General features: G+C 57.2%; 2 protein-coding genes across 2 annotated transcripts in view; one reads left to right on the top strand and one right to left on the bottom strand.

The window, feature by feature from the left end:
* Positions 1-9,564, top strand: part of ANKMY1 (ankyrin repeat and MYND domain containing 1) — a 96,923-nt gene extending 87,359 nt beyond the window's left edge. Inside the window, exon 18 of the mRNA XM_063645324.1 lies at positions 9,433-9,564. Within this exon, the coding sequence (XP_063501394.1) occupies positions 9,433-9,479 (47 nt within the window). The 3' untranslated portion in view covers positions 9,480-9,564. The remainder of the gene's footprint in view (positions 1-9,432) is intronic.
* A 1,022-nt stretch (positions 9,565-10,586) lies between these two features.
* The window catches only part of GPC1 (glypican 1), a 32,187-nt gene continuing 17,403 nt past the window's right edge, over positions 10,587-25,370 (bottom strand). The window contains exons 2-9 of the mRNA XM_055291196.2: positions 19,559-19,717; positions 16,181-16,572; positions 15,236-15,401; positions 13,916-14,046; positions 13,687-13,806; positions 13,452-13,585; positions 13,015-13,190; positions 10,587-12,605 (exon numbers count right to left, since the gene is read on the bottom strand). Of these exons, the coding sequence (XP_055147171.1) occupies positions 12,373-12,605; positions 13,015-13,190; positions 13,452-13,585; positions 13,687-13,806; positions 13,916-14,046; positions 15,236-15,401; positions 16,181-16,572; positions 19,559-19,717 (1,511 nt within the window). The 3' untranslated portion in view covers positions 10,587-12,372. The remainder of the gene's footprint in view (positions 12,606-13,014; positions 13,191-13,451; positions 13,586-13,686; positions 13,807-13,915; positions 14,047-15,235; positions 15,402-16,180; positions 16,573-19,558; positions 19,718-25,370) is intronic.

Here is a 25,370-nt window from a genome sequence, read left to right as displayed (position 1 = left end):
CTGCTGCAGCAGAGTCCCCACTGACCCTCCCCATGTGGGGAGTCTGGCCTCCTCCTGATGGGGACTGTTCCCACTTCAGCTCCACTTGGTACTTTTTCCCCTGACTTTATTGAGGTATAATTGACAAATAAAAATTGTATATATTCACGGTATACACATAATGATTTGATATCCATACACATCATGAAATGACCATTATCAAATTAATGAACACATCCATCACCTCTCATACTTCCCATTTGTGGGTGTGCGCACGTGTGTGTGACAGGTGTGTGTGTGTGCATGTGTGTGTGACATGAGGTGGGTGTGCATGCATGTGTGTGATGTGAGGTGGGTGTCCACGCATGTGTGTGATGTGAGGTGGGTGTGTGCGCATGTGTGTGTGACGTGAGGTGGGTGTGCACGCATGTGTGTGGCATGAGGTGGGTGTGCGCGCATGTGTGTGTGACGTGAGGTGGGTGTGCGTGCGTGTGTGATGTGAGGTGGGTGTGCACGCATGTGTGTGACGGGAGGTGGGTGTGCACTTGTGTGTGACGTGAGGTGGGTGTGCAGGCATGTGTGACTTGAGGTGGGTGCATGCGTGTGTGTGACGTGGAGTGTGCGCGTATGTGTGTGTGACGTGAGGTGGGTGCGTGCATGTGTGTGACAGGTGGGTGTGTGCACGTGTGTGACGTGAGGTGGGTGTGCACGCCTGTGTGATGTGAGTTGGGTGTGCATGCATGTGTGATGAGGTGGGTGTGCACGCATGTGTGTGACATGAGGTGGGTGTGCACGCATGTGTGTGTGACGTGAGGGGTGTGCACGCATGTGTGTGTGACGTGAGTTGGGTGTGCGTGCATGTGTGTGATGTGAGGTGGGTGTGCATGCATGTGTGTGATGTGAGGTGGGTGTGCGTGCATGTGTGTGACGTGAGGGGTGTGCGTGCATGTGTGTGATGTGAGGTGGGTGTGCGCACCTCTGTGACGTGAGTTGGGTGTGCGTGCATGTGCGTGACGTGAGGTGGGTGTGCGCGCGTGTGTGACGTGAGGTGGGTGTGTGCGCACGTGTGTGTGACGTGAGGTGGGTGTGTGCGCATGTGTGTGTGATGTGAGGTGGGTGTGCAAGCATGTGTGTGTGATGTGAGATGGGTGTGTGCACATGTGTGTGTGAGATGAGGACACTTACAATCTACTCTCTTAGCAAATTTCAAGTAAACAACACAGTACTATTAACTACAGTCACCATGCTGTACATGAGACCCCAGAACTTACTCATCCTGTCTAACTGAAAGTTTGCGCCCTTTGACCAACCTATCTCCATGCCCCACCCCACCCCCAGTTATTGACAACCACCCTTCTACTCTCTGCTTTTACGAATTTGAGTTTTTAAGATTCCACATACAAGTGAAATCACACAGTGTTTGTCCATCTGCGTCTGGCTTATTTCACTGAGCATAATGTCCTTCAGGTTCATCCATGTTGTTGCAAAAGGCAGGGTTTCCTTCCTTTGTATAGCTGAATAGTATTACATTGCATATATGCATCAATTTTCTCCATCCATCCATCCATCCTTCCATCCACCGGCACTTAGGTTGTTTCCATTTCTTGGCTATTAGGAATGATGCTGCAATGAAGATGGGAGTGCAGGTATCTCTTTGACACAGTGATTTCATTTCCTTTGGATATATGCCCACTAGTGGGACTGCTGGTTCATACAATAATTCTATTTTTAATTTTTGAGAAACCTCCATACTGTTTTCTACGAAGGCTGTACCAATCATTCTCATAAGTTGTGCACAAGGGTTCCCTTTTCTCCACACCCTCATCAACACTTGTTATCTCTTGTCTTTTTGATAATGGCCATCCTAACAGGTGTGAGGCGATGTCTCATTGTGGTTTTGATTTTCATTTCCCTGATGATTAGATGAGCACCTTTTCATATACCTGTTGGCCGTTTTCTTTGAAAATATTTCTATTCAGATCTTTTACCCATTTAAAAAATCAGGCTATTTGTTTTTTTGCTGTTAAGTTGTATGAATTTCTTAAGTATTTTGGACATAAATCTAATTCAGATATGTGGTTTACAAAGATTTTCACCAGTTCTGTAGATTGACTTTTATTTTATTGTTTCTTTTGCTGTGCAGGGCTTTTTAGTTTGATGTAGACCCACTTTTTATTTTTGCTTTTGTTGCCTGTGTTTTTGGTGTCATATCTAAAAAGTCATTATCAAGACCAATGTCAAGGGGCATTTTCCTTATGTCTTCTTCTAGAAATTTTATGGTTTCAGGTCTTACATTGATACTTTTAATCCATTTAATTTTTGTATATGGTGTAAGCTAAGAGTCCAATTTCACTTTTCTGCATGTAGATATCCAACTTTCCAAGCGCCATTTGCTAAAGAGGCTCCTTTTACTATTGTATATTCTTGGTCCCCTTGTCAAAGATTAGTTGGCTGCATATGTGTGAGTTTATTTCTGGACTCTATGTTCTGTTTCATTGTATCTGTTTTTATTACTGTATCATACTGTTTTGATTACTACAGCTTTGTAATATACTTTAAAACAGGATGTGTGATATATCCAGATTTGTTCTTTTGCAAGATTGCTTTAGCTGTTTAGAGTATTTTGTGATTCCACACAAATTTTAAGATTGTTTTTGCTATTTCTGTAAAAAAAATGCCATTGGAATTTTGATAGACATTGCATTGAGTTTGTAGACTGCTTTGGGTAGTATGGACATTTTAACAGTATTCTTCCAATCCATGAACATAAAATGTCTTCCATTTGTTTGTACCTGAATTTCTGTCATCAATATTTTATAGTTTGAAGTATATATTCTATGTTTTATAGTATTTATATATTTATGGTATTCAGTATATATTCTAAAATTTCCACCAAAAAGCCTGTTAGAAGTAATAATGAATTCATTAAAGTTGTAAGATACAATATCAGCATACAAAAATTAGTTGTGTTTTTATGCACTAACAATGAACTATCTGAAAAAGAAATTAAGAAAACAATGCCATTTGCAATAGCATAAAAATAATAAAATACTTAGCAATAAATTTAAGCGAGGATTCTTTACCTCCCTTAAATTTATTGCTAAGTATTTTATTTAAGTATTTAAGCAAGGTTCTTTTACCTCGCTTAAATTTATTGCTTAGTATTTAAGTATTTAAGCAAGGATATTTTACCTCGCTTAAATTTATTGCTAAGTATTTTGTTATTTTTATGCTATTGTAAATGGGATTGTTTTCTTAATTTCCTTTTCAGGTAGTTCATTGTTAGTGCATAAAAACACAACTAATTTTTGTATGTTGATATTGTATCTTGCGACTTTAATGAATTCATTTATTACTTCTAACAGGTTTTTTGGTGGAACTTTTAGAATTTTGCATATATAAGAGATCACGTCCACTCTTCAAAAGAAGACATACGTATCCAGCCAACAAGCGTATGAAAAAAGCTTAATATCACTGATCATTAGAGAAATGCAAATCAAAACCACAATATGATACCATCTCACACCAGTCAGAATGGCTATGATTAGAAGTAAAAAAAATAATAGATGCAGGTGAGATTGCAGAGAAAAGGGAATGCCTACACACTGTTGGTGGGAATGTAAATTAGTTCAACCATTGTGGAAAGCAGTGTGGTGATTCCTCAAAGAGATAAAAACAGAGCTGGCACTTGACTCAGCAATCCCATCACTGGGTATGTATCCAAAGGAATATAAATGGTACTACTGTAAAGACATATGCACACGTATGTTCATTGTAGTTGTGCTCACAATAGCAAGGACATGGAATCAATATAAATGCCCATCAGTGGTAGATTGGATCAAGAAAATGTGGTACATATACACCATGAAGTACTGTGCAGCCATAAAAAAAAATGAGATCATGTCCTTTGCAGGAATGTGGATGGAGCTGGAGGCTATTATCCTTAGCAAACTAACGCATGAACGGAAAACTAAATACACATGTTCTCACTTATATTAAGTGGGAGCTAAATGATTAAAACATTTGGATACAAAAAAGGGGAACAACAGACACTGAGTCCTTCTTGAGGGTGGAGGGTAAGAGTTTGGAGAGATTAGAAAAAATAACTATTAAGTACTAGGTTTAGTATCTGGGTGATGGAACAATCTGTACAACAAACCCCCGTGACACGAGTTTACCTATATAAGAAACCTGCACATGTACCCCTGAACCTAAAAGTTTTTTTTAAAAAGATCATGTTGGCCAGGCACGGTGGCTCACGCCTGTAATCCCAGCACTTTGGGAGGCCGAGATCACAAGGTCAGGAGATCTAGACCATCCTGGCTAACACAGTGAAACCCATCTCTACTAAAAAAAAAAAAAAAAATTAGCCAGGTGTGGTGGCAGGTGCCTGTAGTCCCAGCTACTTGGGAGGCTGAGGCAGGAGAATGGCATGAGCCTGGGAGGCGGAGCTTGCAGTGAGCCAAGATCGTGCCACTGCACTCCAGCCTGGGTGACAGAGTGAGACTCTGTCTCAAATAAAAAAACAAATGATTATGTTATTGGCAAACAGAGACAGTTTAACTTCCTCCTTTCTGATGTGGATGCCTTTTATTTCCTTTCTTGCCTAATTGCTCTGGCAAGGACTTCCAATAACACATTAAATATAAGTGGTGAAAGTGGGCACCCTTGTCTTGTTCATGATCTTAGAGGAAATGCTTTCAGCTTTTCACTACTGAGTATAATGTTAGCTGTAGGCTTGTTGTATATGTCTTCCATCACGTTGAGGTATATTCCTTCTGTATCTGATTTGTTGAGAGTTTTTACCGAAACAGGATGTTGAATTTTGTCAAATACTTTTTCTGTATCTATTGAGATGACCATACGATTGTTATCCTTTATTCTGTTAATATGGTGTATCACATTTATAGGTTTTCATATGTTGAACCTTGCATCAACATATATCCACATCCATGTGGAATCTGTCCATATCTACCCCAGCTTTGGAAAGTTTTCCACCTTTGTTTCTTTAAATAAGCTTTCTGCCCCTTTGTTTCTGTCTTCTTTTGAGACTTCTATAATTCACATATTTATTTTCTTGTTGGTCTCCGTAGGTCCCGTATGCTTTTTTCACTCTTTAATATTTACTCCTTTTTTATTCTTTTTTTTGGTTAATTGGTTAGTTTTAAATAATTTGTCAAGTTTACCGATTCTTTCTTCTGTATGATCGAGTCTGTTGAAGCTCTTTATTGAATTTTTCAATTTTGTGATTGTGTTTTTCAGCTCTAGGACTTCTATTTGGTTCTTTTTTATGATTTCCATTTTTCTATTACACTTTACATTTTATGCATTTGTTTTTCTTATTTTTTTGGTTGTCTCAGTTATCTCGCATGTTATTGAGTTTCTTTAAGATGATTGTTTTGAATTGTCAGGCAATTTATAGATCTTCGTTTCTTTGGGATCACTTACTGGAGCTTTACTAGTTTCTTTTGGTAGTATCATTTTTTTTTTTTTTTTTTTTGAGACAGAGTTTCGCTCTTGTCACCCAGGCTGGAGTACAGTGGCAGAATCTCAGCTCACTGCAGCCTCCATCTCCTGGGTTCAAGCGATTCTCCCACCTCAGCCTCCCGAATAGCTGGGATTACAAGCATGCACCACCATGCCTGGTTAATTTTTATAATTTTAGTAGAGATGAGGTTTCACTGTGTTGGCCAGGCTGGTCTTGAACTCCTGACCTCAAGCAACCTACCTGCCTCAGACTCCCAAACTGCTGGGATGACAGGTGTGAGCCACCGTGCCCAGCTGTGGCATCATGTTGGCCTGATTCTTTATTATTCATAGAGCCTTGCATTGGTATCTCAATTTGAAGGAGCAAACACCTCTTTCAGCCTTTACAGACTGATTTTGGCAGATAAAGATCTGTTGGGTCTCTGAAGGGATTGCCTCCAGGATTAGTTTAGTCACATGGCTGCTGCTGTGTCTACAGTGGGGTTTGTGGTCGGTGGGCCTATTCAAGGAAGGAGCAGGCATTGATCATGTCTGGTCCCTGGGCAGACTGGACTGCCTCTAAGACCTTGCGGAATAGGGCTAGCTCTGGGACAAGGGTGCACTCAGTCACTGGGTGAGTCCCTGACAGGCAGCACTGACTGTGGTTAAAAGGAGATGAAACCAAGTCACAAGGCCACTTTAAGGTTCACAGCTGAGGCTGAGGTCTGTAGGCCTGCCTCTGGGGGCACAGATGGGCATGCCTCCTGTCAGGTGCTTGGGGTGGGCAGGACTGCCTTCAGACCATGGCGGAGTGGGGCTGGAGCTGGGTCACAGGGCTCTTTCAGCCTGTGCAGTTGTAGATTGGTAGGCCTGCCTCCCAGCATGCGGCCGTAGATTGGTAGGCCTGCCTCCCAGCATACAGATGGGCTTGTCTGTCAGTGTCCCTGGGTGGGCAGGACTGCTCCAGGACTGTGACTGGGGAAGGATGGAGTAAACTCAGAACCATTTCCACACCTTTTGTGGGATTCTGTGGCCTAACTCAGGCAAGAGTGTCTCCCAACACGTCTTTGGGAAGGCAGGGCTTTCAGACTGCAGCTGCAGGGTTGGAGCTGACTTACAGGGCTGTTTCGGGATGTGCAGTGGAACCAAGGTTGGTGGGCCTGCCTTCAGGGGGATGGACTGGTGTATCTTCCAGGAGGTCCCTGGGCAGTTGGTTCCTGTGTCAGGAGAGCCAAACAAGGCTGTCGTTGAGTCCACAGGGGGATGAGGCCATTTCTGGATCTGCAAAGGACCCCATTTGGCGAGCCTGCAACCTGGGTGCAAACCTGCCCTCTTAAAACAGCCCTTCTCAGGTGGGCTCCATCAGGATCTCACAGCCTCCTACCAGAGTCCTGAGGCTCCCACGAAGGCACTTTTGTGTGTGGATGACTGCCAAATTCTTGTTGCAATGGGTGGCTAAAAGCAGGGGGTCCCCTGTTCTGCCATCTTGCTGACATTACTTCCACTTGGTACTTTTTCCAATCTCCTTATTTTTTCTTTTTAAAAATGGAATTGTTCTATCCTTATGGTTTCTATTTCTCCCCCTTTTCTCTTTGATAACACAAAACACTTATTTTATAGATCATTTCAGTTTGCTCTATCATCTAAAGTTCTCAGGGTGCTGGCTCTGGTGGCAGATTTTATTTTTTTTTTCATTTTGAAATTTTAAAGAATCTTGTAATCTCAGCTACTTGGGAGGCTGAGGCAGGAGAATCGCTTGAACCCAGGAGGCGGAGGTTGCAGTGAGCCGAACACCACTGCACTCCAGCCTGGAGACAGAGACTCTGTCTCAAAAAAAAAAAAAAAAAAAAAAAAGAATTTGAGCTCCTGTTCTGAGGCTTTGTGATTTCTCTGAGGGAATCTCACTTCCTCACTGTGGACAAACCCTCTAGGTACTTTTGTATTTACTCATTATCTTTTGTCACCAGCCACTGATTCTTCAAGGAGGATTTTTGTTTTTTTGTTTTTTTCCCTGCCCAGATCCCTAGGCAGCAAAAGCTTCCCTGGCCCATCTCTGGCAATAAGGAGAACTTTGTCGTTTCTTTGAGGTGTCCAGGTCACCTGGGGTTCCAGTTCCAACTCCCAGCCCTCACCCAGGTCTGTGGGCACCCCTCACTCCCAAGCTTCTATCCTGAGAGGGTATTTCTGTGCCTGATACACCACTCTCTCCGCTTCCCATTCATGGAAGCCTCTCACTTTCTTTTTCTTTTCAGCACATGAGGTTTTTAGCTCTCCTGTGACCTCAGATAGGTATTGACTTTGTGAAACTGATGTTTTCCAGAATTTCAACGTGTCTGTGAGGAAAGGGCGTTATTTTAGCTGAGTCTACTATGTTGCTGTCATCTTTTCAAAGTCAACATTTCCCAGTGTTCGCTCCTGTTTCTTGTAATTCTCACATCAGGACACTTGGTCTGACTTCCCAGGCCGATGCTGCATATTTTGACGTCTCCTGTAAGTTTTTTACTGGCTTTTTTGTGCTTTCCCAGGTTGAGTATAAACATGGGTTTGTGCTAGAAACCATGAAGGTTCCTGTTCATATTTCCAGGTCATTTGAAAGAAGGAGGGAAATGTTTAGACTCACTGGTTTTGCTTTGTGGGGTGGCCTCATCTGGGAGGGGCTCCTGTGCACACGGGGACAGCTTGCTGGGCAGTGACTGCCTCCGGCTCATCCACAGCCCTGGTGTCTGTGAAGCCTGTGTGCTTCACTGCCCCTCACCCACTCTCAGGAAAGCTGTGGTGGCCTTGTTGGGGTCTCTCAGAACCCCACTTTCCCTAGACTCTACCCCCTTCTTTGATGGCTGTGACACATGCTGTGCCACCAGCCTTCAGTGTCTGTTGGAGAGATGGACGCCCAGTTATGGTCCTTCCATGATTTCAGTAGTGCAGGAGGTTTCAGTAGTGCCACTTAGGGCAGGAGGAAGGTGGACTGAGAGGTGGGAGTTAGTCCTCTGTCCCAAACTCGAAGGAGCACTGCAATTATAAACGGTGTTTCTTGACAGAGAGCCTTGTCCCCAGATAAAGAATACTTAGGGTCACCTGGACAGGAGCAGTGTGTGCACCCACGGATGTGTCTGTCTCTGTGTGAGTGCATGCGTGTGTACTATGCATGTATGTAATGTGTGCATGTGTGTATGGGCACGTGCATGTGTCTACATGTGTGCATATGCATAAGCGTGTGCACATGTGCATGCATGTGTATGGGCATGTGTACATGTGAGTGCATGCATGTGCAGGAGGATGTGTGTGCACGTGGATACGTGTGCTTGTGTATGCACAGGGCATTGTACATGTTCATACCTATGTATGTGTGCATGTGTGTACGTGTAGGAGTGTGCACATGTGCATGTGTGTGTATGGGCATGTGTGCATGTGTGTGTATGGGCATGTGTGCATGTGTGTGTATGGGCACGTGTGCATGTGAGTGCGTGCATGTGCAGGAGTGTGCACGTGTATGGATATGTGTGCTTTGTGCATGCAGAGGACGTTATGTGTTCATACGTGTGTGTGTGCATGTGTGTGTGCACGTGTGATGGGTGCATGTTCGTGTGGAGCAGACACCCATGCTGGCCTGCCAGGGCTGCCTGCAGATAGTGTGGGACGCTGGGGCCACCCACCGCGGCTGGGCTGGGCTGGGCTGCTCAAGGGAGGCTGACTGAGGGGCTGCTCTCTGCCTATCAGTGTGGGTGGGCCAGTTTGCCTCTGGCTTCTGGAATTCCTGTGAGGAACGGAGGGGGACTGAGAGCCAGTCCCGGCTGGAAGGGGTCTCTCCCTGAGCAGCCTCTTCGGGCAGCACCGGGGTGGGCAGAACTTGGGAGCTCCCTGGTGGTCTGAGGTGTGGCCGGGCAGGCAGGGCTGAGACGGGCCGGGTGTCCCTGCCCACCCACTCCTGGCCTGGTGTCGGTTCTGCACAGGGTGCACATCGCACCTGTGTCCTCCTTTCCCTGACAGGAAAGATGCATTTGCCCGGGTTCAAAAAGGGCTTGTGGAAGTCTTGAAGCAGCTGGGCAAGGTGGTGCCTGGAAGCCTGAGATCCTGCCGGCCGGACCAAATGCATCGTCCACAACTACCGATGAGAGTCTGGCTGCTCGCCTGTCCCCTAGGGGCCCCAATGAGCCCCCAGGCTGCATCCCCTGGCCAGCCAGGGAGAGGACTTCACCCCACCCTCATTTCCCAGGGGAGGAGCCGGGCCTCCGGGACTTGTGGAGGGGCCTGCAAGTGAGGACCGTGGCTACCAGGGACCTGGCGGCTGCAGATGCTTTGTGGGAGGCCTGGTCCTGCCCAGAGCTGTGACCTACTGAGCAGTGGACTTCAGCAGGGGTGGTGGAGCTGCGTCTCCCTCCCAGGGTGCTCACCCACCCCTCTGTGCTCTCACACTTACAAGGGGCCTGGAGGTCCCAGTTGCTAGGGGGCCCTAAGTATTCCTGGGTCCCAGATGATGGAAGCGTAATGTTAAAAATGTTCACCAGACCACCCTGTAGTGGCTGCAGTTCTCAATAAGGCAGCTGAGGGACACACCCAGGACAGTGGGCGCTTCTGCCAGTGCCGCTGTGCCACTTCCCAGCCGCTGGCCATGACCCCCACAGGAACAGGAGCGGGGCTATAGGGAGCCCCTAGGGTTACGCAGGACCCTCCGCCTCGGGAGAAAGGAGGCTGGGGACAAACGACCACCAGGGCATCCTTGGGACAATGCTGGTTCCTTCTGTCTGGCCCCTTGGGTATCTCTGAGACCACCTGGCAGGAACCAGAACCTTCCAGGGGTAGAGGATCTCCGTGCTGTGTGTGCCCAGAGCAGGGACAGGAGGCGGGAAGAGGTAGATGGGAGGTGGTGGGGGCCTGCTGGAGGCCGTCTGGGTCTCCGTGCCCTGGCCTTCTCCTTCTCCCCGGCACCAAGGAGGGGGCGGACAGACCTGAGTCTGCCCAGGGCGAGGTGGAGCCACAGAGAGGCTGAAGGGCACAGCTGACAGGGGCTGCACGTTCACTCCAAACACGGAAGTGTGGTCCACGCCCAAGCCCCAGACGGACGGACACACACACACACACACACTCTCTCTCTCTCTCTCACTCTCTCCCTCTTTCTCTCTCCATGAGGCCTTGCCCTGCTGTAGGTCTCCAGCCTTTTATTCATACAAGGACTCAAAAGAACACACGTCACCCGCTGACACTGAGCGGTGGGGGGACCTTGTGGAGGAAGGACACAGCAGGCTTGGCTACTGCCCTGACCAGTGACCACTCAGGGCTGCCCCTTCCAGAGATGAGTGTCGGGTGGGGTCTGAGCGCCGCCCCCGGGCCGTCTGTGTGCAGCGGGAGTGCTGCTGTCCTGGCGCCTGGCATCACTGTGCCAGAGTCCCCAGCCCACCCTGGCACTGGCAGGGTTATTATGGGGTGGACATGCCTGTGTTGGGGGCTCCTGAACCCAAAACGTCTAAAGTCAGGTTCCAGAGAACAGAAGCCATGGGGACCTGACCAGCAACCGGGGACCTCCATCCACTGTGCGGGACGGTGATGAAAAGCTAAGCAGCACTAAGCGGCCTCCTCAGGGTCAGTCGGTTCAGGACAGCTGCCCCCAGACCCTCCAAGTCCTCCTCCCCCTGCAGGACCCCTTCCCAACACCACACCACCCCTCCCCAGGGCCGCCTGGCAGCTGGGGCACAGGAGGGAAGGAGGGCCCGTCTAGGCCTGGGGCAGGGCCCTGATGGCCTCAGTGAGTGACAGGAGGTCACCAGGGTCCAAGGTGGGCCCTGTGTCCCTCCAGAGCTATCTGGGAGGAGCGAACAGCTCTCCGTGAACAAGGACAGGAAGTGTCAGTAAATGGATGCACGTTTAGAAAAGCCCTTAACTATCCAGGTCCCCGTCCCCTGCAGCTGGCTGGGTCGGGAAGGGACCTACGCATTCCCGTCTGCAGTGTGGGGTCTCACCAGCCACCAGCATCCCTGTGAGCAGGTGACAGCTGAGGGTCACTCTGAGCCCTGGCCTGTGTCACCCTGAACAGGGAGGCCCTGGTTCCTGATCTGGGTGAGGATGGGAGCAGGCGGGTCCCGGCTGCTCCTCAGCCCTTGGGGTCCTCACACAGCCCTGGACCCCAGCAAGGCCTGCCCCGTGAGCCCCGTGTGTGAGGTGGCAGCCCACATCGGCAGAGCCCACGCTGCCTCCCTGGGCCTTGGGCCCAGCTCCCCCTCCTCCAGCAGAAGTGCAGGTGGGTCAGTGGCCCTCGTCTGCACATGGAGGCCCCTCCCGCAGGTCTGTGGGAGGACAGAGTCCTCAGACCCCTCAGCGCTGATGCTTTCTCAGGACCCACCTGCAGACGCTGGGGCCCCTCAAGGGCGCGGGGAGGTGGGGCCGGGCTCTGCAGCCTGCACTGAGGGGAGGGTATCATGCATCATCTCAGAGGCTCCGCTAGACCCTGGATGGTGGACACCCAGAGAGCCCTTGCAGGGCTTCTCTGGAGGCTGAGGGGTGGGCCAGGGCTGGCTGGTGGGCTCTGCTGGGAGTCCCAGCGGGAGGAGGCGGGGAGGAAGGCACAGGCTCGCTGTGGGCTCCAGCGGGTTGCTTTGAGGCCTCCTCTGTAGGCCTCGAGGGGCTGCTTCTGCAGCGGTGCAGGGAGCTGGGGGGAGGACTAGGCAGCCGGAGGTGCCCCTGAGGTCCCTGAAATACATGGCTTGTGGGGACACTGGCTCCCAGCTGACCTGAGGACCTCATACAAAATTAAAAGGCAGAGAGGCAGGCGAGGCCAGGCCTGGGGCTGGGACCTCTGCGCCTGCCCCTGCTCAGAGCCAGCAGCCCTCCCTGTCCCACCCCAGGCCTCTCCAGCCTGAGGTGAATTAAATATCGTCTGTGTTGTATTTTTGGCAAAGTCAGTCCTTGGCCTCTGTCCCTGGGGCCTTGGGGCAGTTACCGCCACCGGGGCCTGGCTACTGTAAGGGCCAGGAAGAGGAGGAGGGGCAGGAGGAAGGTGGGGGGCTGGGGGTGGCTGGCAGCGGAGGTCTCCTGCCCTTCCTGCTCCGACAGGCCTGGGAGGGCATGCGTCAAGGGTGTCCGGGAGCTGGAGCTCTTCCTGCTGACCCTCCGGCCGCAGAGGTCATCCAGACAGCCATCACCGCTGCCCGAGCCGCTGCCGTCGTCACCTGGGAAGGAGAGGAGGCTCTGGCAGGCCGGTCCCCACAGGAGACCCCAGTGCAGCACCACCCTGTGAGGGCCCCACATGCCAGGTGACCCCGACATCCTTTCGGTGTGGAATTCCAGGACCAGCAGCACCCGATCCCCGCTGACCCGAGGCTGGGAGACTCTCACTCCCTGGGGCTGCCTCCCTTGGTCCCTGGAGCCAAAGCCAACAGACATCCTGGCTAGGCCTCCAGGGCGCCGCAGAGGTGCGGGGCTCGGTGACCATGCCTGGGCAGCACAGCGTCCTCAGACTCACTGTGGTGATGCTGGAGCAGAGGGCCCCTCGGGTGGGGGAACCTGGAGGGCAGTCACACCCCTGTGGCACCCCCACCACCCCGGCCCCTCGCCCGCCTGGCCAGGCCCTGCCCTCACTGGCGTCCTGGAAGTCCACGTCGTTGCCGTTGTAGGCGCTGCGCAGCCGGTTGGTCATGATCTTCAGCTGCATGATCTGCTGCCGGATGCTCATGTCCGGCTTGGTGATGTCAACCTCCACCTCCGGGTTGTTGATCTGGTTGGCCAGGCCGTCACCCATGACCTCGGGGAGGTACCTGGGGGAAAAGCAGGCAGAGCCCAGTCACTGCACCAGCCCCTGAGAAGGGCCATCACCTGAGCAGGACACCCTCCCACACTCCGAGCCTGAGATGCCCAGTGGCCTCCAGGGACCGAGCAGAGCCCACGCAGACCGCAGAGAAGTGGGGCTTGAGCCCTCCAGCAAGGGACGTGGCCCCGTGCAGACAGCACCCAGCCCAGGCACAGCCCAATGGAGATGGCATGGGAGGGAGGGCTGTGCCAGCCAGGCGGGCACCTACCGGCCTCTGGCCATCCCGTTCCAGCAGCGGTCATCACTGGCAGTGCTCAGGGCCATCTTCTCACTGCACAGTGTTCCCGGGAGGCTGATCCAAAAGTCCTGGACGTCACGGAGCTGGGCCTTGGCTTCAGAGACCTGCCGGGCAGCAGTCAGGCCACTGGGCTGCCAGGGCCAGCCCGCCCCTGCCTGTCTGCCTCCCTCATGCCCAGTCCGGTGGACGGGCAGGGGCCACTCACCAGCTTCTCCAGCGTGCCTGAAGGTGGCCTCTCCCGAGGGGCCAGCTTGCCCCAGCGCCGCTTCTCCTCAGGCCCGGGGCCCTGGGGGTTGACCTTGGGGTTCCCGCAGCCCTGGATGACCTGGGGAGACACTGCAGGGTCCTTGGGGGGCAGTGGGGCCCCTCAAGCCCAATGGGGCCACATCCAGGACCCCCGCCCCGTTGTGCTCATCATGTCCTCCTGCCCGCACCTTGGCCGTGAGCGTGTCCCTGTTGTCCTGGAGGGCGTTGATGGCCTCCGCCAGCCACGTGTGCACGCTGCCGATGACGCTCTCCACACCCGATGCACCCCAGAACTTGTCGGTGATGAGCACCATGGAGTCTAGCACAGGTGTTAACACACGCGCACACTCAGGCGTTAACGCGCACACACAGGCGTTAACACGCACGCACTGGCGTTCCCACGTGCGCGCACACAGGCGTTAACGCGTGCATACACAGACGTTAACGCGCACGCACTGGCGTTCACACGTCCGCACACACAGGCGTTAACGTGCGCACGCAGGCCTCACCACGTGTGCATGTTAATGCAGTCTTGACAGCACAGGTCAGCGTGGGAGATCCCGCGCGTGCACTCAGGTTGGCCCATGTGACGTGTGCAGGCCACGTGCACTCAGCTTGGCCCACACCCACGTGTGCACCTGCGCACAGGGGCCATTCTGCATGCTTGCTGGCCTGCCGTGTCTCGTATGTCCACGCTGGCTCATGCAGGTGTTGACATGTACATACGCTGGCTCACCTTAGTCCAGCTTGTGTGCACAGGAGCCCATGTGAGCTGGCGTGTATGTATGCTTTCTCACCTCATGCCCCCCCATGTACACCTTAGTTCATGTGTGTGTTGTCTGCATGGTGAACACATGTACAAGTAAAGCTTATGCATTTTGTCAGCTCCCATCACATTAGCACACACCTGTTGGCCCCGTGTCAGCACATGCTAGCACGTGTGTTGGCACAGATGCATGCTGTCCCCCCTCCTGTAAGCATGTGTACATGTTAGTGGATCCGGATAAGCATGTACATATTAGCACACACGTGTTGGCATTGATGCGGGTCAGCCCAGCTCATGTCATCACGTGCACACAGGAGCACACACCATACTGGTGGGCACTGGCCCAGTGTGTGTCAGCAAGCGTGCACGCCAGTTTGCATGTGTTAGCCTGTCATGTGACAGTGCACATACGTGTTAGCTTAAACAAGTGCTGATCCTCGATGAGTCACACGTGTTGGCATCTATGCACACTGAGATGCTTACTAAGTGGGGAAGGACAAGAAACTACAACCCCACAGGGCTCCCTCCCTGGCAGCTGCCCCAAGTCACACATCACTCAGGACATTCAAAAGGCACCCTGGCCCCTCGACCCTGCAGCGCCACCCAGATCTGGCCCGGGTCAGGGCATCCCTGATCAGGTCCCTGGGTCCAAGCCCTGAGCTAGGGACCACCCACCCCCCAGGACCCCCAGCCGTGCACTCCCCAAGACAGTTCCAGGCCGCTGTGGCAGGTTGGGGCTCACCCAGGAGGTTCCTCCACTCGGCATCCAGGTCGGCCTGGTTGGCGAGGCAGCCCTTGAGTACGTTTCGGCAATAGTCAGGGCAGGGCCTGGCGCCGGGGACTCCCAGGCAGTGAGCACAGTAGACCAGCTTCATGACAGCCCTCGAGCACTCTGGGCTCAGGGGGACCTGGGGAGCAAGAGAGCCTGAGCCAGGCCCCAAGGCCCTGGGTTGCCTGGCCCCGGCCAGCCCCTAACGAAGCTCCAGGGTGGGGGGCTCTGGAGGGAAGTCAGGGGAGGCCTCTGCTCTGCCCCAACTCGCAGTGGCCCTCGCCTGACTCACAGGGCCTGCCAGCCCCGATGGCCCTCACTTTAATGATCTTGAGGGTCACAGGGAGGCGAGAATATCCTCACCCGCATGCCGCTGAGGAAAACAAGGCTGCGAGTCGGGGGTGACTTGCCCAGGAGCCTGGAGGTGGGGGCAGTTCCCACCCAGGGCATGTGGGTCTGAGGCTGACGCCCTCCCTATGTCCCAGCCGAGCTGGGTCTGACACGTGCCCCCCAAGGGACCAAGGCATCCCCCTGGCCTGCGAGCCTCTGGGCCCCACCCTGCCCGGCCCCCATGCGTGTTGTTCTCTTCTGTCTCCTCTGCATCTTCGCTCCACAGCCTGGCTCAGCATCCAGCCCCAGCCCCTGGCCCTGGCCCTTCCCATCCTGGCCCATGATGGGTCTGGGCAGGGGTGGGCCAGCCCAGAGCCGCCTGCCCAGAGCAGGGCTCACATCTGTGGGTGCGCTGTTAGCGGGCCGTGGGCAGCAGCCAATGCAGGAGGGCCTGAGGCTGTGGGGCTGAGGTCAGAGGCTGGCCCAGAGGCCCAGGGACACAGAGTTAAGTAGGGGGAAGAGGAAGTCCCTCGGGCAGAGCATGGGGGTCTGGAGGGGTTTCTGAGAGCCCTGGGTGGCTGTGCGCACCTGAGCCACCTTCCGGACCACGTCACTGGCCACGCCCAGGCCCTGCACAAAGGAGCGAGCAGCCACAAAGGCACGGGTGGCCCGCAGACGCAGCTCTCTTGGGGCCTCCCCGAAGGGCCGCAGCGCCTCGGCCTGCTTGCCCAGGCAGTCCAGGTAGTCATCGGGCAGCAGCAGCTGGGGGTGCAGCTGCTTGAAGAGGCGCTCGAGCAGGCGGGCCCAGAACTCGGCCAGCGTCTCCTCCAGGTGCAGGTTGGCGCCTCGGTAGTACAGGCGTAGCTCTGAGTACAGGTCCCGGAAGGCCCTCGTGTTCTGCGTGTACAGCTCTCCGAAGGCGCCGGGGAAGGCGCCCTGCAGCGTCCGCTCCGAGTCGTTCAGCAGGTGCTGGAAGTGGTCTGCGCACAGGGAGGGGGCGTGATCGGGACCATGTTTCCCCTGCCGTGGCAGCTGGACCGGAGCAGGGGACTCAGCCCGGGGGGCCCACGGCTCTGAGGATACACTCTGAGGACCCTGGAGTCGGACGCCACACTGCAGCGGCTGTGGGCCCTGTGAGCACCCACAGGCCTCCCCGAGACCTCACCCCCTGGCCTGGGGAGCAGCGGCCCAGGTGGCAGGGGTCCTCTCTGGGGTCTCAGGGCCTCTGACTGGGGCTCCAGTGGCAGTTTCTGAGCTGAGCCCTGGGCAGGAACAGATGCTCTGTGACTCAGTGATCCCCTGAGAACACCCAGGGAGGGGCTGCTGGTGGAGATGGGGCCTCACTGGGGTAAGAGGGGCCGGGCTGGTCTGTGCCCCCCTGCGAGCCGCTCCTTCTCTCCACCGGTCCCCACTTGTGCTCCCTGTGGCCCCAGCCGCCTGCCCTGCGAGTCTCCAGGGCCGCTGCCCCTCCTGCCACTGTCTCTGCTGCTCTCCTGGGCTTCCTGTCTTCTCTCAGCTTCCGCGATCCAGAATCTTCAGCTCTGAGCATCCCGGGCCTGTCTGAGGGCTCTGGGGGGGCCTCCTGCAGCCCAGAACCCCAGACATCTCCCCTGCTGGGCAGGGGGTGGGGAGGCACAGGCTCACCCTCAGACCTCCACATGTGCTGCAGGGGCTTTGGGGAAAAGCCTCCGTACCCCGTGCCTAGATGGGACCCTGGACTTCCCCATCCCATTTGGAAGTGGGACTTCCAGGTCTGTAACTGCTGAGTGTCCCTAGGGCTGTGGCCAGCTTTGCCCCGCAGGTACCGGGGGCTCGATGGCCCACCATGAGGTGCTCCAGGGATGCAGGGCAGAGGCTCTCCTCTGAGGCACGGGGGCTGTCAGGCCTGAGATCTCTGGACCAGCCCCCATGCTGACCCCTGGCAAGGCCTGGGGCTACAGGGCTACAGAGAGCTCCCAGGCCGCTGGGGGGAGGATGGACGGGCCACACAGCTATCCAGTGTCCGCCTCAGGTCCTGGCGCCTGGAACGCCGTGGCCTCTCCTGGAAAGGGGTGGCTTGCAGTTCATGCATTAGCCCAGACACACCTAGAGGGCCATGGGCCAAATCCAGGTGCAGTCCCCAGCTCTACCTCCTGCCAGGCTCCATTCAGCTGCCCCTGAAGGCTGGTGGGGGGGTGGGCACAGGGCTCCGAATCCCTGAACACAGCAACCCGAGGTCCAGCCAGGCTCCCCTCCTACCGCCTCCCACTGGCTCCCACCAGCACTGCAGACAAAGACCCAGGGGCCCTCAGCTGTCCCGGAGGCTGGGAGGGGCCAGCAGCTGCCATGGGCGGGGGTGGGAGGGGAGGACATGGGAGGTGGGGGGTGGACAAGACTCCGTGGGGTAGGGACACAGGTGGGCCTTGGGCACATAGTGGGTCATTTTTAACACAAATGTCCCCAAAGGGTGTCTGTGTTTTCATGTCAAAGATAGGAGAGTCAAACAGGAAGGCTGGAGGCTTCCAGAGGGCAGCAGAGGGAGGGCAGCGGCAGGGCGCTGACACGGGACGGGCCCCAGAGCAGGGCAGCGACACCGACCCCCTCAAAGCCAGGAGGAGGCAGGCGGGCAGGACGTCCCCAGGCCAGGAAGATGGTGTGATGGGCAAGGGTCTTAGCAGGAGAGGGAAAGGGGCAGGGCTGGGTGGCACGCTGGGGCAAGAGCCAGGGCTCAGTGGCACTGGGGAGAAACTGAGGCCCAGGGCGCAGTGGAGGTGAACGGGGTCCCTACACATGCGACAGACCCAAGTGGCTCAGGAAAGCTCCTGACTCAGGGTGCAGGGGCTCGCTCCCTGGGTCTAGCTGGGCAGGAGGAAGGAGAGTCCCAGAGGGGCCATGTGTGTCCCACGGGCCCCACACCAGCGGGGAGGGCTAAGCTCTGAGCATCGATGTCCAAGTCACAGAGAGGGAGCTTCTGACCCACTGCTACCCAGGTATACGCCAACAGCTGAGGTCCCGCAGCCCTGTGGAAATGGCCTTGGGGGCTCCTGGGGACAGGCAGACTCTCCCGGGAGCCTGGGAGGCCACAGCAGGTGTCCAGGAGCCGGAGAAGCAGGAACGCTGAGACAAACCCCAGGGCCCCAGCAGCAGCTGCCGACCCTCACAGCCACATGGAGCCCTGCAGCCTCAGCGTTCCCTCCCTCCTGTCTGCTCAGGCTCTCTGTCCCGGTGCCCCGGCTCTGCCCGGACACAGGGGTAGCACCTCAGCCTGGGCCGCCTCCCTCCACCAAGTCCTCGTGTTTCTGATCAGAGGTCACTTCGTGGGGGACCTGCTGACCCCACACTGTCCCCCTGGAGGTGCCTGCCACTCTCTGCCCAGACACAAGGCGAGGCCCAGCCTGGGCCGAGGAGTATGTGGCTCTGACACAGCAGCTGGCAGGGCCTCGAGGCCTGCAGGGATCACTCCCCGGGGCCCCCAAACTCCTGCCCCGATATAAAGGGCTGGGTGGCGGCCACCCCAGGCAGGCCCTGCGCTCTGCAGCCCTGTCCCCAGCCCTAGTCTCAGCCCTTGCACTGAGCTCCCTGGCTGCAGGCCACCTGGTCCCCAGGGGCAGCGGCTTGGGGCACTTGAGGAGCTGCAGGCAGGATTTGGCCAAGGCCCATCTTTCTGCAGGTGCTCGGGAGAATCTGCTGGTGACAGGAGCCCCTGAGTGGCTGATGGGATAGGCCCTCTGTCCCCAAATGTGCACTGGGAATGGGCTGTGCACACCCCCAGGTGGGTGTCAAACCCTGCAGATCCCTGCCTGAGGGCAGCCCCCCAAATCCCAGCTGGGGCTTCAACCCAGCACCCTAGCCCCAAGGCACTAACTCCCCCACCTCCCCCTGCCAATCCCCCACCCTCCGCATTGACACACCAGGCAAGGCCCAGTGTGCCCCTCCCCCAGTGCACCAGCACCTTGCGGGCCCCAAGCACCCCTGGGAGGCACTCACCATCGAAGCTGCGCAGCTGGGTGGCGAGCATGGCCTGCAGGGCGCGGCTGCTGTCCCGGAGCGCGGTCTCCAGCTCGGCACGGCTGCGGTTGGTCAGGTTCTCCTCCATCTCGCTGGTGCAGCAGGTGTAGCCCTGGGGGCAGATCCGCAGGTGCTCACCTGTGGGGAAAGGCCAGCGTGAGGGAGAGGGGCTGGGACAGCACTGGGAACCAGGAGGGCACCCTCAGGCTCTCCTGGGCAGAAGGATGGCAGACCCAGGGTGGAGCACAGCTCAGGGGTGGGTCAGCCTGGGGGGTGCCCTGGGTGAAGGCAGAAATGGTGGGGGCATGGAGGGAGGAAAAGGCCTGGCTTGGGTCCTGTAGCTTCCCACACATGACACAGGAGCAGGGCTGCCTCTACAGGGCAGGAGGCCCCTTGGGCAAGTCCCGCCCCTCAGCCTGCTGTCCCAGCAGCCGCAAGCAAAGAGCTGGCCTCAGGTTCCTGTGTGCAAGTGGGGAGGAGGCTACCAGGCCCGACAGGCACCCCTTGCCTGGGCCCATGTCTGAGGATGGGGAAGTAGGAAGGAATCCAATCCCCCTCTCTTCCCACACCAGCCCTGGGAGGCACCAAGCTCCCACTGCAAGGACAGCAGATCCCACCAACAGTGGGCTGGTCAGAGGCAGTGGCCCTGCAGGACCCCAGGCACAAGTCTGGTGTGGGGGCAGGTATGCTCTGGTGCAGGTGGCAGGCCCTATGAAAGGGTCATCGGACCATGCCCCAAGCCCTGCGGGGTGCACCCTGTGCCTCCTGGTGTCCTCGTGGAGTCCCCTCCTCTGCAGCCTGCCATGAGCTACTCTGCTCCAGCGTCCAGGGCAGTGACAGCGGCACTGCCATCAGAGACAGCCTCACCTCCTTGTGGGGAGTGGGGACAGGACAGGCTTTGAGTCAGCCCTCAGCCCTGCTGTGTACACCTCAGGGCCCACCTGGAATATGTGTGTGGCATCAGGAAGAACTGTGCATTTAAAAGGGTGTACATTGCACTGTGATGAAGGCTGCCGCAATCCCCATTTTGTTAACCAGGAAACCGGGGCTTACAGGGATGAGGTCTCTTGTCCCAGCTATACAGTGAGGGGGCAAGTGGTTCTGGCTGCCTAAGCTCAGGACTCCACACTGCCAGGGCCACACTGTTACTTCTGGGCCTCGTCCCCCACCTCTAAGGCCCTCCTGGTGCTCACCTAGGTCAGGCACAGTGGAGAGGTGGAGGCACGAGCCTGGCTTAGTCAGAGGGGTGGGGTCGGGGGCGGGGGGTTGTCAGCAGGAATTCCAGCAACTTTCCTCAGGACTGCCGCACCAGGGGCCTGTCTCATCCCGTCCTGGGACCCTGGGCCAGGGTGGCTGGAATGCGGCAGGTCCTGCATTCTTTCACCTCCTGCCTGGGGGTCAGCGGGAAGTGAAGGCCAGGCCAGGGAGGAGAGGCAGGAGAGGGAGCCGGCACCGAGGGTGGGATCAGCCCGGCAGCCGCACCTGGCTCGAGGCTGTCCTGGGGTTGCTGGCAGCAGCTCCAGCCCTGCCTGGAGGTGGTAGCAGGGATCTGTAGCTCCAGTGCAAGCAGGGCCTGGAGCAGCCCAGGAAGTGCCCTACCCGCTTACTGCAAGAGGAGTCGCCCCTCAGGCCTGGGGTCCAGGAAGCCCTTCTCCACTAGAGGCCATCTAGGGTGGGGACCCAGACTAGGTGGTTGAATGCCTGGGTCAGACTGAGTTTGCTGATCTTCTGCATCCTCTAAGCACACACACCCAGGGAGGAGGCCGAGACAAGAGGAGGGAACAGAGAACCCCAATCTGGGCTTGGGCAGCTGCCGCTTGGCCCCTGCAGCCTCTGTGCCTGCTGACGTGACAGCAAGGAGACAGGCTGTCAGAGGGGCCTGGCAGAGTGAGGGAGGGCCAAGGTAGGGGTTCTTATCCTGGGGTGCTCCCTCCTCGCCCTCTTTTCCTGTCTGAGTTCTGGAATGTACTGACACAGGGGGCTCTGGCTTGAGCTGGAGGGGGAGGGAGCCCTCCGCAGGGGCTGCAGGTCCAGGGATTCCCCAGGGCCTGGACTTATGTTCCTAAGCTGCAGACAGAGCAGGAATGGCAAGTGCACCTGTGCCCCCCGCCCCTCCTTACCTCCAGATGCCTGCTGGAGGGGGAGTTGGGGGTCCAACAGAGTCTGGGGCCAGGAGGGCCTTGTGGGAGCCAGCTGGGGTGAGGACAGAGCCCGGCTCTGAGAGCCCTGGGGCTTAGTAGAGAAGGGGTACTGCTTCCCCACTCCTCACATGGGTGGGAAGGCGCCCTCAGGCAGGAAGACTGGGTCACAGGTACACTCGCCAGGGACCATCCTTCACTCTGCAACCTTTATTCACTGATGGGATTCTGCCCCAGTCCCACCCCCGTGGGGGCAAGATTTAGAGCAGGAACCGCCCCTCCGGGTCCTTTCCTGGGGCCTGTGCCAGGCTGAGCAGACTCAGGAGGTGTCTCTCCGAGGGTGTGGGCTGTGATGGGGCCCTGTGCACCCATCCAGGCTGCCCAGACCAGGAGAGCACAGGTCAGCTGGACACATGATGGTGCTGGGCTGGGCAGTGAGAGGGAAACGTGCCTGGGGGAGGGGGTGGCAGGTGCCAGCTGAGCTTCCCGGTGACAACCTGGGCTCAGCTGTGATGGGCTCAGCTGTGACAGGGCACCCAGGCCAGGCTGGCTGGGCCACAGGCAATGAGTGGGCTGGTCCAAGACTCAGGACTAAGGCTCAAGCACTCCTAGGGGGTAGGGGTGGGTGGCATCCGTCGCCGGCTCCTCCTGTGCCCCTCCCTCGCAAGGTCCCCGGTGGACCCACTCCCCATTCCCCACCATGCAGATAGGAGAGGCTGATGAGAGACGTGGAGAGGTGAGGCCCAAAACACCCATAAGATATGGGAAGCTCCCCCCACCTGCAGGTTCTGAGGGGCTCCTTGGCACTGTCAGCCACCTCCCACACCCCCTCACAGCTGTGCACCAGCCCCCGCGCCTCAGCCTCCCCTGCTAACCCCTCAGCCCTGCCCGGCCACCTCGCCCAGCCGGCCCGGTGACCTGCGCTGTTCCGGCTGCCCCAGCACAGCCCCCGTCCCTCCCTCCCTCCTCGGACAAACACGGGAGTGAAGACACGGAGCCAGAGCTCGGGCGCCGGCCTGGGAGCCCCGGGCAGGCTGGACCGAGGCGGCCCCCTGAGGCCCGCTGTGGGTTGGATGCACGGCAGTTAAAGGCAGGAGGCCTCCCGCTGGCTTCCTTCTGCTGAGCTCCGGCCCAGCGCAGGCCGGGGCCGCGGGTTTTGGTCCTGGACATGAGATGGCAGAGGCCGGCTCTGCAAAGTCCCCCTGCAGGGTGGCAAAGCAAGACCCCTCCTGGAGGAATGCCAGGGGCTGGGGTCTTTCTGGATGGAGAGCCATGTGCCCAAGACCAGTCCTCATCTTCAATCCCCCCACCCCCAGGTGCCTCCCCACTACTTCTCTCAGCTCAACACCTGGGGGACAGAGAGGCCTCAGGCCAGGAGGGAACCCTCCCCATGTCCCTCTCCCTCTCCTTCCTGGCCTTTCTCCTCCTCCAACCCAGAGGGAGGCATTTTCCAACCTAGGGGGTGAGTCCCAGCAGCCCCTTACCTTCCCCCCCAACACACAGGGAGGCATCTGGGCCCTTCCGGCCCACCCCTCCCTCCCGCCCTGGGGCTGCTCAAGTCAAGGTCACCAGGCCTGCTCCCCGCTGGGCCAGGGACTGGACCCTCTCTTCCCCGATCCCTGGGCTGAAGTTGCTGTAGCCGACCCATCCTACAGCGCTCCCCTCCCTCAGTCACTGGGACACTTCCCTTCCCCAGTGCTCTGCGGATTTTTTTGGGGGGGAAGGGGATTATTTGTTTCATGGCAGATTCATCCCCCACCTCAAACCGAGAGCCTCCAATTCCCAGGCTCCTGCTCCTCAGGTGAAAGCACAGAGCTCTCGCGCCCTGGCTCATAGGCAGCTGCTGTCTCGTTCATCTTCCCCCTCCAGATCCTGACAGCTCTGGACCACCCCACTCTGCTGCTCCTCACTAAGCCCCCACCAGCCTTAGCTTTAGACACCTTTTAGGTCATGCATTCTCATCCCCTGCTGACATGTCCCCACCCAGCAGTCTCCCCTTGGTCATCAGCGCCATCACCCCAAAGCTTTAGGCAAGACTCTCATCCTGACAGTGGCCACCATCCCCAATGATGGACCCAGACCTCATTTGTCCAGACCCAGCCTGGCAGCTGCCCGTGACCAGTGGCTCTGGAGCCCTCCCAAGGAGAATGCAGAGAGATGATGGCGCCACGCCACGCCCATCTCTCCAGAAGCTTCCACGGCTCACACAGGAGGTGCAGACTGTAAAGCCGGCTTTATCCACCTTTACAGCCTCGTCCTAGACACTCAGTGTCAACAGACTCCAATGCCTAAGGTACCGGAATTTGGCGTGGACAGTCAGCCTGCACTGCCTGCCATGGTGCTGGAGTAGGGCTGTGTGCAGAGCTCCAGGCACCGCAGCCTCCCAACACGCAAGGGAAGAGCCCAGGCCTCCCTGCTTCTGCCCTCTACTCAGCTCTGCACCCTGCAACGGGGCCTTCCTGGCTGGCCGATGGCTGCGAAGGCTCTCCCCAAGCCCGAACCCTCTTCCCGAAGCCTGCCTCAGCCCCTGGCCCATCTGCTCTCGGACCCCAACCAGCTCCAGTGGCCGTGGCATCCTCCGGCATGTCCAGCAGTCTCCTGGGGTGAAGGTGCACTGGACAAACGACCCCGGAGGTTTCCTGGGGACCACCCACCGCCCAGGTTGCAGGAGATCTTTTCCTCACTTTTGCCCCATCCCCTAAGAAGCCTGCGCCCCTGGCCAGTCCCTGTCCACCTGGGCTCCTGACGTCCGAGCCAGAGGCAGCCTTGGCCCCACCTGCGAGGTGGACCGGCCACGGCACCTCAGCTCCTCGTCAACGGCATCCACGGCCCCCAGACCCACCCCATCGTGCTTCCCTCCCCTCCCCACGCCCCTGCCGCCTGCCCGAAGCCCCCTGCCACCATGTCACCCAAATGACAGCGTCGCCAAGGAGCCCCTCCGCCGCCGCAGAACCTCCGCCACGCACTGCGACCCGAAACCGGGAGGGGCGTCGTAGGGACACCTCTGCCCCGGGTGGGAGGGTCCGCGCCGCAGGCCGGCTAAGGCTCCTGTCACCCGCGGCTGCTCGCGAGGGCGACAGGCGTGAGACCGGCCCCGGCAGCGGAACAAAGGCTCGGCGGCACCGGCGGCAGCGTCGCTGCCCTGGGGGTCCCGGGCGCCCCGATGCCGGTCGCCAGCCGCCGCGGCCAGGGACGAGCACGGCAAACCGTGCAGCCGGAGTGGGCGCGCAGGAGTCTGGACACGCGGCAGCGCTCGCGGCGCGGCGAGGAGGGGGCACTGGTGCAGTGGGCGCGGCGGGGAGGGGAGGGGGCGGGCGGGGAGCCGGGGGCTGCGGCGGGCGGGCGAGGGGAGGGGGGCACCGCGATTGGCGGGGAAGGGGCTTGTCGCAGTGGGTGCGGCAGGCACGGGGGCGGGGTGGCGGGGGAGGGGGCTCGAAGGGCTGCGACAGCCCGGGGGAGGGGGATGGGCCTGGAGAAGAGGAAGGGGGGCCCCGGGGCTGCGGCAGGCGATGCGGGAGCGGGGCGGAGGGTGGGGGCGGGGACGCCGGGATGCGGCCCGGGAGGGGTAGGGGTAGGTGCAGCTGGGGCGATGGGTGGGGTGGGATCGGGGACGGGCCACGGACTCCCGACAGGAGGGGCGGAAAGGGGATGGG

This window comes from Symphalangus syndactylus, chromosome 8 (genome assembly GCF_028878055.3).
Source record: "Symphalangus syndactylus isolate Jambi chromosome 8, NHGRI_mSymSyn1-v2.1_pri, whole genome shotgun sequence".
Taxonomy (NCBI): domain Eukaryota; kingdom Metazoa; phylum Chordata; class Mammalia; order Primates; family Hylobatidae; genus Symphalangus; species Symphalangus syndactylus.
This window is presented reverse-complemented; position numbering and strand designations above follow the sequence as displayed.